The sequence below is a fragment of the Athene cunicularia genome, assembly GCF_003259725.1.
Source record: "Athene cunicularia isolate RWA chromosome 1 unlocalized genomic scaffold, athCun1 chr1_part1, whole genome shotgun sequence".
NCBI lineage: Eukaryota > Metazoa > Chordata > Aves > Strigiformes > Strigidae > Athene > Athene cunicularia.
The window spans coordinates 942,676-955,264 of NW_020799091.1; the positions used below are offsets into that span (position 1 = coordinate 942,676).

General features: G+C 39.8%; 1 protein-coding gene across 1 annotated transcript in view; it reads left to right on the top strand.

Moving 5' to 3' along the window:
- Positions 1-1,907: 1,907 nt before the first annotated feature.
- The window catches only part of FCHSD2 (FCH and double SH3 domains 2), a 162,281-nt gene continuing 151,599 nt past the window's right edge, over positions 1,908-12,589 (top strand). The window contains exons 1-2 of the mRNA XM_026850442.1: positions 1,908-1,931; positions 2,541-2,638. Coding sequence (XP_026706243.1) covers positions 1,908-1,931; positions 2,541-2,638 — 122 coding nt within the window. The remainder of the gene's footprint in view (positions 1,932-2,540; positions 2,639-12,589) is intronic.

A 12,589-nucleotide genomic window follows, 5' to 3' on the forward strand; every position in this document is an offset into this window, starting at 1 on the left:
GGGGTGGAGGGAGGAATTGGGGATGGTGGGGCCTTAGTGAGTGGCCATACGAGGTGGGAAATCTCTGGGGAGGAGGGGTTGGAGACTGGACATGGGGGGCTAGGGGTGGTGGTGGGGTGGGATGGTTCAGGTGTTGAGCTCTGGAGTCAGGACAGTGCATGGGGAAGGGCTGGTGAGGAAGGAGGCGCGGGGGGGGCAGCGGTTCGGCAGTGGGTGTTGGGGTGAACCCCCCACCCCGTGGAGGTTCCCCAAATGAAGGCGAGCGGTGACTGGGTAGGTCTGGAAGGGGGTCAATGACTGCAGAGGGTGTTGAGACAGCCTTGTACCGGTCGTGGGGGGCTACCAGCTGTATTTTGGGGGTTCCGCTGGGTTTGGGTGCTGTGGCGGGTTGATGCCAACAGCGATGGGTTGGTTGTCTTGGAGCAGAAGGTCACGTCTGGAGTTGATGCGAGGATGCAGGCTATCCCGGCATGTGCGGGCGAACAGGGGCAGCCAAGAATGTGCAACATATGTGTGATGGGAACAATCTGCCAATGCAGCGGGGAAGCTTTCTGCCGTCCGTGCAGTCCATGGGAATATGGGGCGCTCTGCGTTAGCGGGGGGCTGCTGTGGGGAGAGACGTGAGAAGGAATGTAGACTTGGAAAAAAAAAAAAAAAAAAAGGCTGTTCCTAGGGTGGCTTGTCGGTGTAGGCAGGTTGTTATCTGGAGACTTGAGCTGTAGTGAGGTCTTGAGCTACGTGTAAGTACTGATACTCGGAGATTTATGGTTAGTTATTTTGAGGGTTGTATGCAGTGGTCGGTGTGTGGGGAGAAAGGGGGAGCTGGACACGGGGAAAGTGGGTCTCAGGATGGGGAGCCTGCTGCTTTACAGGCACCGTGGAAGGGAGTTTTGTGGTTTTGAGATTGGGGTGTGTTATATATTCTTGGCGATGCTGCCCGATTAGGGTGGTTTGGGCTGTAACCGTTTACAGGCAGATTGTCGTAGCTCGCCCGTGGATGGCTGAGATTTCATCTGTGATGTTGAGATTTCTCGGTGAAGGAAAGGAGATTGCAGGGGTTTGCCGGGTGGAGAGCTGTATAATAGTGACTAGGAGAGCTTGGGAGGGGAGGAAGACTTGAGAGGGAGCGTAAACAGAAATCCCTTGTCATCCCCCGAGCTCCCCAGTAGCTCTGGCAGGCAGCTGCGGTGGAGATCTCTCCTTGGCTCATTCCTGCCTCTCGACCTCTTGTTTTGCGGGTGGACTCTGCTTTTGTTAAACAGTTCTTATTTCTGTTTCAGCTTGCATTTGGCAGCTTATTTATATTACATGTGTGTCATTCTTTGCCTATATAATTTCGTTTGAGATTATTTCCATTACACGGGTCATCTTCTGGGGGGTTTATTTATTTAGAGTGGGTTTTTTTTTCTCATATATATATATATAGACAAAACTGAAAATGCTGAAAGTTCGTGTTAAAAATAGACACTTTTTCTGCTTAAAGTTGAGGGCATACATGAGATTTTTTTTTTTTTTTGTCATGTGAAAAACTTGTCTTTATATAATGTTGTAATTAAAGGGTGCTTGTTGCTGGGGGATTGTTTTCAGTGTTAAAATTGAGGAGGCTTTTACTGGCTGATGAGATCTAGGGGTGTTTTGCCTGACTAGCGAAGAAGAGGGAGATCTGTGTCTTCTTCCTCTGATTTTTTTTTCATCTCTCTTCCCCCATTACAGTAACTGTTTGGCATTTCTGTCCTCATGAATACAGAATGTCTTCAGATATGCTGGTGATAATTTTTAGGCCGATACATGGATTCGCTGTGATCACTAGAGGGCTTAAATGCCAAGACCTCTTGTTTTATAAAAACAAGAACAAAATAACCCCAATGTTTCCTGCTATAATCAAATCATTCCTGATGCCAGTGCCAATGGTGCTACCTGCCAGTTATCAAGTAGGTTCCCAAAGTATTGAAATTTTTAGCTTCATGATCACAAGATTCGAAGGGAAATTACACCAACACTGAAAAACAGGAGGCCAGCCTTCTGAAGCTCTGTGTAGAGGGCTCTTTTGATCTGATGCACAATCAGAAAAGCAGCTTGATGTTTTAGCTGTCTTTAAATGATAGCAATTGTAGGGACAGTTTAATAAATCAAAATTGGGTGACTTGCACTGAAGTGCTCAATGTATTTTTTTTTTTTTTTTTTTTTTTTCCTGTGGCCTGCTTTTTTTTTTTTTTTTCCCTCAGTAGGCAAAATTATCTTGTTGCACACAAGCTACCCTCCTAGCTTTTGGAATAAAATTGCACTTTTGTTAGTAGTTGAACACAAGCATGAGATTCTTACCATGTGCAGTGCAAGCCTGCTGGGGTGACAGCACTTACTGAAATCAGCCTTTATGAATGTTGTGTAGGGTTAAACTGCACACTTTAATTCCCCCTTTGAATTTTCCACTGAAATGTGCAATTTCAAAATAGCTGAAGGACATGAATTGTTTTTTTTCTTGTTGAAATTTGACTTAAATTCTACAGAAAATGGATGTGGTCTGTGTTTTTGTTTTGTAGGTGAAAGTTACACAAGAGCTAAAAAACATTCAGGTTGAGCAGATGACAAAACTTCAGGCCAAGCATCAGGCAGAATGTGAGCTACTTGAAGATATCAGGTAAGGTTACAGAAAATGCTACCAGAATTCCTTTAAGATCCAGTTTTTGGAAGAACATTTGAGTTACAAAACTTCAGGAACTGACGATGGAATTTCCTCTTTGGATTTCCTGCTTTTAGGCTGTTAAAGTTTTGACACAGCTGGAAATTATAACTGGAGCTAACACAATGCAAACCATTTTGTCTTCTCTTCAATGGGGGAAATGTTAGAAAAAAAAAAGTCACAAACAACATACAAAAAGCATTGGTCTTTTCAGCAATATTTCTCTATATAATAGAATAAGACTTTGATTTACCAGTTGTAAGAGGCTGCTAAAATTATTAAAATACTTTAAAACCACTGATGATTTATGTCTCACTGAGATAGCTTTGAACAATACTTTTAAACAGATTGTATTTTTTATCAGAAACTTATATGAAGATACTTGCATTTAGAATTTAAAACTCTGCACAGGTGAAGATCAATCAGGAAAATCTACATGACATCAATTGTGGGGGTTTTATTATTTATTTTACCTAATGTGATTGCTTCTCTTGAAGTAAAAAGTTTGCTTTTAACAAAATACAGGGATAGCGTGTACCTGGTGTTACATGGAGGGTTAATCATTCCATTCAGGGAACATCAATTTCTAGAATGATTCATCTGTAAAATATTCATCAGTAAGTCCAGTGCTGTCCTGTTCTTTTTGGCAACGTATAGTCCACTCGTTAATTGTTTAAATGAGATTTCTTGCTTTTTATTTGCATATAGAATACAAATGTGTTAACTCTGACAGATGACGTACTGTTGTCTTGCTCTCACAGTGTCCTTTTGTCATAAATCAGAATGTAGAGGCTTGAGCCTTCTCTCCTGATTTCCTTCTGTGGGCATTGAAACACTTTTTTTTTGTATGGGGAAGATCACAGCTTTCATTTCCTTAGATTGAAATTAGTGGCTGTGCAGTGTTTAGCTAACAAATGCTGAGTAATAAGTAACAGAGTGATCCAAGGAATTTTTTTCCCCCTAGATAGAAACTTATTTTTAGAACATCTGGGCCAGGTACTGCTGCTCAAGTCCAGGTTTTGTTAGCATTTCCTATTTTCCAGGAGCTTATAATTACTTCAGTGTGTATTCTGCTGAAAGACGTCATAAGCATTATTAGCCTGTGGATACAAAACCAGGAAAACATGTGAAAATGCCAGCTTAAAATATTCTTCTTTAATGTAATTTAATTTCTACAGTTAATTTGTAAATTTTTGTTATGGATTAAGAACTGGGTTAATATATTTAATTCACTGACATGGTCACTAAACATACATGGTCTCTGCTCAGCATTCTTGTTGGAAGCAATTGGTGTTTGCAGAATCACTGTGGGTTTACAGATTAAACATTCTTTAAACATGGAATGATGTGATAGGATATGACAGCTCCATCGTGTCAATGTTCAAATATCAGATAACAGAATAAGAGAGAACGTGAGAATTTTTGCTTAAAAACATTTGCTGTAAAAACCCCTGGTCTTGGTTTGTGATGCAGAGGCCTTTTAATCGCATCTAGCTGTGAAAGAGGAACTCGGCTTTGAAGCTTTGGGAGGCTCGAGGCTGCGCTGGTCAGCGTGTGACACTCGTGTGAGAAGTTGGGTGTCAGCCTCATCATCCCTCTGCTTGTGTATTTATGAAAGTATTCAGGATACGCAGCCACCGCGATTCCGGAGTGTTCCAGAAAGCAAACGCTCACTGGAACCACACACACAACATCTTTTTGTCTCTGGAACGAAGAATTATTTTTATAGAAAGCAGCCTGCTGTTATCCAAAAGTATTAAATTTTAGCTGAATGTTGTTTGTTTATCGAGACTTGAGAGAGTTCGGGTCCTTTCGTTGGAGCTTTCAGGCACTGCACGAGTACAACTTCCTACTCTTGGCTTATGCTGCACTGAATTTTACAAACTTAACTGCTGCAGTGGCAACAAGAAACTGAATAAATGGCTTGCAAGCTACTGACTAAGAATGTATATTTTAAAAATGTTAAATTATCAGGAATAACGATTGTATTTGTTCGCACAGAAATGCAAGCGTTCAAATCACATATGCCATACTTATATACCATAGTATTTCTGTAGGATTTAAACCGCCTAATTATATTTTCTTAATATAATTTTGTTTCAGTTTTCTATACAACTGAAAGGAAGCATTACAAGGAAAAGATCAGAAAGCTCTCTTATGAGTTGTAGCAGAATACATCTATTGTCTAGTATATTAGCAGATGATTTTTGGCAGCCTACCAGATCATAAGCATACTTACCATTCCAATAGCTTTGATATCTTTGTGCAGAACTGAGCTCTGCTTTAAACGTTTGTAGTTTGAAGGCTTAAACTATGTCATTTTGAGAGGACGAAGACTTGAACTACTGTTTATTCTGAATGCGTTTCTTCTTGGTCAGGCTTGAGGCAAATAGGTGTAACTAGCATTTCTCCAGCCCCTCTGCAGATACTTCATCTCCTTGAGGGCTGTACGTAAACAAAACCACCGTGTTTATTTAAATCTAAAATATGTCGGTTTTTTGAGTGATAATACAGTTTTTTTGTATGCAGGGATTTAGATTCAGGTGCCAGAGGCCATGAAGAAAAGGCAACGTGTTTTCCTCGTGAAAAAGCGGCCTAGGACTTGACAAAACTACGTGCTGGTAGTTGAGTGGAAAGCTTTCCTGGGAGTTGGATGACTTTTGACACAACGTAAAATTCTAATACCCATTAAAGGAAAAAAAAAAAATCAAATATCCACAGCAGTCTTACAGGCTGCGTTGCGTTTCTCTTCTCTGTGGGAGCTTAGTAGCAGTAAAGTTGAAGTATCTTTTTATGACTTGACAAGACTATAATAAAAAATGTGTTCTGAAATGTGTTAGCAAATAGGTTTAAAAATACATTTCTGTGTTTATAATCTCTATTTGGCTCTTCGTGTTACATTTCTTCATACTTGGTGACTGGGGAATTTGTGGAACAAGTGATTCAGGATGCTTTTAGGATCATTGGCTCAGTTTTAGGCATGACATATGTTTATGTTCTGTAGCTCACTAAAGCTACTATATCCTTTCATGTGGTATATCTGTGCTGGCATTGCTATAAAAAGATTGTCTTTCTGCAACTGTGATGGAGAAGGAGGTCTTTTCCCCCTGAAAGGTAAATGTAGGCTTTGTTGCTGTGAACCAGAAATCCTTCAGAGTTCCTCTATGCCTGGAAGTACTTCTTCACTCTATCCACACCTGACTGCTTTTAGGCAAGTTGGTTGTTTGGTTTTTTTTTTTGTTCCCCAGAGGCCAACTGGGTTATGAATGGCTGAAATTATCAGAGGTGTTGGTAATTTTCATGTATTTTATTTTGGTTTTAAAGATTGCCTTATTTGATTGGTAGTAAATAAGTCACATGTAGTAGTCTGAAATTGCCTTTCGTTTGCTGGGACATGTGCACGCATACAAAAGGAAAGTCTACCTGTGTGTGCAAAATTTAAAGAATTCTGTATGATCCACATTTTAATTCAATTTGATATTTCTGTAATGTATTTATAGGCTGTAGACTTTATAAACTTGTTAGGTGGTAGTTGGTTTACCTTGAATGTTATCTCAAGGCCTGCTTTTCAGAAGGGCTTATATGCCTTTACAGTTTTTGCTAATGTATTCTAAAATGTCTTTTTAAAAACTTCTTTGCTTTCATGTTTTGCCAGCAAGAATGAGGTTGTGGTTACAGGGCTGTTTTAATCTGTTCTAAAGTCTGGACTGCCGCTCAAGGGCCAGCTCCACTTGCCAGCTATTTTTACTGTCCCCTGTAGGAGCACAAGGATGGGTGAACCATGTGGATTAGGGAATTTACCCACCTGAAATCCAACCTTCTCCCAAAAGGGGATAATTTTTGGATAAATGCATCCCCTGTTTGCTGTGTGGCTGCACAAGTGCTGCTGCTAGCGTGAGAGGTAGGAGGAACCAGTACCTGAGGTAGGAGGAACCAGTACCTGAGGTAGGAGGAACCAGTACCTGAGGAAAGAGAGGGAAAGCAAGACTGCAATAGCAGCCCAGGTTCCCTTTGGATTTAAGTCACTGTTTAAGATCAGCCTAAGCTCCTGTAGAAGGCACAGCTGCTGCTTTATGAATTACAGAGCTGGAAGGGCCACCTTATTTAAGTCTTAGCTAATTTTTGTTCTCTGGATGTGCTGATCCTATGTCACTTCATCATTTTGAGTCAGTTGACTGTATAGTTGAAAATAGATGTAGGGATTGCATGATTTCTGGCTGAGATGAAATAGCAATGCAGTCATTTGTTGGGTCCCAAATTTAGTTTTTCATCACTTTCAACTAAATTCACAGTGTAAAAGCAATTCCCAGAATGACAGGCTCATAATCTTCGTGTGCTCCTGATACGGAGGCAAATATATGTACAGATAGAGATACCTCCTGTTTCTTTCCCTTTTCTGTCCTTGTGGTTTCTCCCTCCTTACTTTTTATTATTTAAAATATCTTCTCATTGTTTGGTCTAGCATATATTGCAGCATATTGTATCCTATAAACTCATTCAACTACTTCTTTGGTAAAGCTACATTCTCCTCTATTTCTGTGTCATTCGCTGTTCTCCTTCTGTTTTGGTTGCATAGTGTGTTCTGTCTTCCATCCTCCCCTCCAGAGCTTTGCTCTCTGAAGATTACTTCTTCTTTCCAATTTGACAACTTACTTGTTTTTTCCTGCCGGATACTTCACCTCTTCCCTTAGTCCTTTCTTTAACCCATTCCGAGCTTGTGAATTTTAATTAGTTCTTGGGCATCACCTCTATTTCCGAGCTGCTTTCGTATTTAATGTTCAGCAGTACTGCTTATGCCTGTGAGGTTTGTTAAGCCTCTGGGTTTACTTGCTAAGTGAGGAAGATCTCCTTGTGGGTCTTCCTTAACACTCCAAGCCCTTTCTGGTCTGGGGTGCTGATGCCCTGTCAGCTAGGCCGTTGCTTCTGCTCTGCTGAGACATAGCAGCAGGTTAGATGTGGAGTATGTGGGTGAGGAAAGAATGAACTTGCAAAAGGGGTTTGTGTTTATGTGCCCAGGACGAGGACAGAGTACTTCTTCGATGTCTCTAACTTGGTGTCTCACTCCTGTCATAACAAGCCTGAGTGAACAGTACAGATACAAAAAAAAAAAAAAGTATGAATGAGTATGTATCTGTAGATAGCTAGTTGCTGCTAGTTTTAACATGTCATTTTATGTTAAAAAACTTAATAAAGTTGCACGTAACCTTTTGCTGTGAATATACTTTGTACTCTCCGGTGGAATTTGACTACACTTCTGTAATCTCACTGATTATGTTGTTGGGTTCGTGATAAGGTTTACGGCAGCTTTGGCTGTGAGTCAAGCTACTGAAGTAGAAACGAAGTGCAGTTCCAATTTTAAATACAGCAAATCTAATATAGCAGCTACAACGCAGATCACTTAACAGATACCGTGTTAGGGAAAAGTCTCGACACAGCATGGATAGCGCTGCAGAAGGATAAATAACTGGAAAAGAAAACTGTAAAAGAATATGTATTTTTTTATATATATATATATATATATATCTCTATATATATCATATATACTAGGAAGCTGTAAGAGATTCTGAAAAATTGTGAGAAAGCTTTACTTTTCCTGTCCTGAGGCAAAGTGGGAGTGAGGAGTTTACCCTTCTTCCTGCTCTTTCGTCTCCAGCTGCAGGGAATGTGATTTGTTTGGATATTCTTGAACCCTGTATTGGGCTTCAGAGCATGTTTGCCTCTGGCTAGTGGGCATCTGATAAGGCCTTAGTCTTAAATTTCTCTCTTTTCCTGAGGAGGAGGTCATCTTTTTTTCCTTTTTACTACTCAGAAATTTGTCCTTCATTGCCACCTTTCCTTTTCCTCCAAGGTCATTCACTCCGTTCAGCAGATGTAATGCTTGCCTCTAGTGTTTATGGCTATAAGTAGGAGCAGAGCGATTTTTTTTTTTTTTTTTCCCCCCCCTGTGCTTACAGATTCTGAAATCTGCAACCTGCCAAAGTGCAAGACAGCAGAAGAATGAGAAAAAACTCATGAAAACTGCACAATATTGTTCTAGTCTGGGTTTGACTCACACTTGGGGCTTTCCTTGTGTGACTAGTGGATCTAGAGGCTTAATTTTTTTCTTTAAAGCTTTCAGTTTCCTTAGGAGTTGATGACATTTCTTTCCTCTTGGGCTGATCTTTCTCACCACTAGTGAGTATTGTGAGTTTATGTATTTATTTTTTTTTCCCCCAAGCTCTGTTAATTAGCTAAGAACACACAGCAGAATTCTTTGCTATAACCCTAAATATGCAGAAATTTCAGAATTTTTTAGAAAAGTTGATGGTGTTACTTCTGAATAACATTCCCTATAAAGATACCACAGAATCTGTGGTCTGGGCACGTTACCTATAATTAGGCAGTCCTTTAATGAGATGCTTGCATTCTTGATGGAATTAAAATCTGGTGGTGTTTTGACTGGAACTATTTGAGGGAAGCTTGGAATGTACTTAAAAAAAACCCCAAACCTGTTGCCTACTGGGTGTGGAAGTCCAAGTTTTGAGGGGGGGAAAAAAAAAAAAGTTTCAGTATAAACATAGCCACAGTGTAATGATTCAGGCCTATCTTGGCACAGTGAAATTGAGAAATGGACCACACTCCTTCGTTTTATTTTATTTTTATTTTTTTATCCCTGACATACAAAAAGTAATGGATCTCCTGTTTCAGTATTTCTAAGTAGCTTTACAGTTTTTGGTTAACTGAGGAAGTTTCAATTGTCAAAAGATGATTCTTTGGGGTTTTATTTGTAGCAGAAGCACTAGTGTAAAAAAATCCAACAAACCATTTCTCACATCGGAAAGAAAAAATTTTTTTTTCTCCACTCTAGTTTTAAGGTTTACATTTGAATGAGCTTTTGTTTATTAAAGCAATTCCAACACATGGCTCTGGAAGTCTGATTTTTAGGGGCTTGTGTTTCCTCAGAAGCTTTCAGCAGAATTTGGGCTTGTTAGGTTTGCTGGTGAGCGCTGTGCCTTTAGTGTGCATTTCTCTAGGAAGAGAGTAAAAAGGTGATTCTGGTACTAAGTACACGACTTGCATTCTTTGCCAAAGGTTGCATTTTCGGTTTTGACTCGGTGCTTCGTTTTTAAGAATGAATTCTTTAGCTTTCAGAAAATTGTGGAGGCTTTTTTTTGTTTGTTTGTTTGTTTGGAATTTTATCTGAATATGGCCTTTCCTGGAGCTATCATTTTTCACCACAATGTTACTTGGCAAAGCTCTAGAAGACCAGCAGGCTGCAGTCCTATAAAGTTGCCATTGTTACAGATTTTTATGGTGAAATTGCAAGGCACAGCTGAAAATCGACCAAGTTAGGGATGTATGTTAGAATATATAGTACAGGATATTTTTAAAAGAACAAAACGCTCTTCCTTTGATCCTCTTGATCAAACCCAAGCCTGATTTTGTGAGGAAGGCTTTCCCTTGGAGGCTCTTCGGTATTTTTAATCCTGACTCTTACTTCCAAAACCCAGTATGTAAGAGGAATTGAAGATGTTCAGGACATACTGCTAATGTCATGATAAGCTGTATTGGGAAGAGGAAGAGCATTCTTATCATTCCAGACACAATTAGTGTAGCCTGGCTTAATTTCCTATGGTGTTTTGTTGTATTTGTTTCATCTTGTTTGGTGGGAAAAGGTTTATTTTGCAGGTTTTGCATCCTTTGCCAATAGTGCTTTTAGCATCTTTCGCAGACAGTGCTTTCAGCCTTTTTAGCATAACCTACAGAAAGACTTTTGTAAACCATACCTGCTGTGGCTTGGGACATGGAGGCTGTTGATAGAGGGTACTCCACCCTTTCCATCTAGCTTTGTGGTTGAAGATGTTTTGGTTTTTTTCTTCACTTCTGTGCCAGCCTTGTTTTTCCTCTGGAAGTTATTTTAGACATTCACAGATGAACACGGAGATGTGCATCAGCTAGCGAAGGTGGTTTCATGTTAGTCCGGTTCATGGTCCATTATATTATCTGTCCTGCGGGCACAGATTCCTGTCTCTTGCCTCTGTGAGAAGGGTGTGGTGAGTAGCAGGAGACGGTATTACACCACCAGAACTGGCTTTGCTGAAGTGTTTTTGACCGTGTGTCAAGCTGGCTCAGAACAAGTTCAATTTTTGTCATGCTGAAAATACCCACTAGCACGCTGTGAGTGGTAATTCTTGGCAGCGACAGTGTTTGTGCCACAGAGTTAATCGGAAAGTAAAACCTTGTCCACGGTTCCTAATGCAAACAGCGTCGCAGGTGGGTGCTTCTGAAAAAATAATAATAAAGATGCTGCTTTTCATAGACACCGATGTGACTCAGAATACGATACTTGTTGCTGTATCTGAAGTGGTTTTAATGTTTTTAACTGAAAACATTGTAATTGGGACCTGCGTGGATTTTGTGTCTCCTAAAGGCCAGTTGAACCTCATCTCTGTGGATGCTGAAGATCCTCTTCAGAAATGTACAGAATTTACCTTATAGACCTGTTTCGCCCGTCTCCTGATGGTGCATTGTGTGAATTTCCTTTTAATCTTTGAGCTTCTGCATTGAGGCCAAGTCTTGTCTTGGAATCAAAAGGGAATGGCTGGTCTCATCTCCCGTCAAGAGACCTTGAAAACCTTTTGCATATCACCTTTTCAGGGCTAGTGAGTGGGAAGCTTGTCCTGACAAATGAGGGAAACGATATTATCAGATCATAGCTCATGTAAATAGTCTTCATAGGGGAGGCAGAGGTAAAAACAGAGATTGTTTTTGTTGTTTGGTTGTTTTTTTTCCAGACAGGGACCAATGCAGCGTGCTTATCTGACTGCAGAGAACTTTGCACTGTGTGGCTTTGCTTGCCATCCCCAGCTGGTCATTGAGATCAGCTTCTTCTGCTCCTACTGGACATTTAACCCAGCTGTTATCTTGCATTACAGTTGGTGATTTGAGTTTTCTGATGAATATGCATCCAACTTTTTTTTTTTTTGTCTTAGTACAATCTCTGAGCTTGTTTAACCTTCTTAGTTGCTTACTGCAGTATGAAAGCACACACAAAAAAGGTGTCCTGCATTCATCTTTTTAAAAAGGGGCTGTAAAAAAAAAAAAAAGGGGGGGCAAAACCTAATCAAACCAAAGTCATTCCAGTCAAGTATTTGCAGGAAACGGTACTGGTTTATAATAGCTCAAAGTGGTGCTTTTTTGTTTTTGTTTTTGGTTGTTTTTTGTTTTTTGTTTTTTTTATAGGAGGCTTTAAAATTTTAATAACATTTGTCCAAAATGAATATTAGGAATATTAAGTTAGAGGCTTTTTATTGAATTAGTGTTTTTAAGCGTTCGGTTGTGTTTATTTCAGAAATTAATTCAGAAATAAAGAATATTTCCAATTAATACTTCAGGAAAGAAGGTAAAAGTCACTAAAAAAAATAATCTGTTGAAATCTAGTGTTTTTTTTCCTGTGTGCTATTGTAAGCATGTAGATTCTATTCTTAGACTTTTAAACTTGTTCTTAATGTTCAGAGATGTTCTTTGTAACAGTGTTTTGAGTTATTTTAAGTATTCCTTTCTTTGTGCCTGTGAGAATGCGGTTAGGTCCAATCTCCAGCGGCTCCGAGAAGGTTGTTCACACACATCTCCATCCTCCTGCGCTTTCTCCAGCAAGCATCCTTTTAATGAGAAAGACAAAACGCGTTGGTGTCTAATTTTATGAGAAGAGCTCAGCCATGCAGAAAACTTTCGAAGATTTATGGTGGTAAAGCCACTAAGTATAGTTATTTCTAGCTTGTGTGCCAGATGTGAGCCAGTGTTAGTGAAGAAAAATTTGGCACTTGTGACCATGTTTAAATACATACAATACCGAGCATAAATAATTTTTTTTTTTTTTTGGCTCTGCTGTGTTCTCTATGCATATTTGGAAGGCGGGGGGGGTGGGGG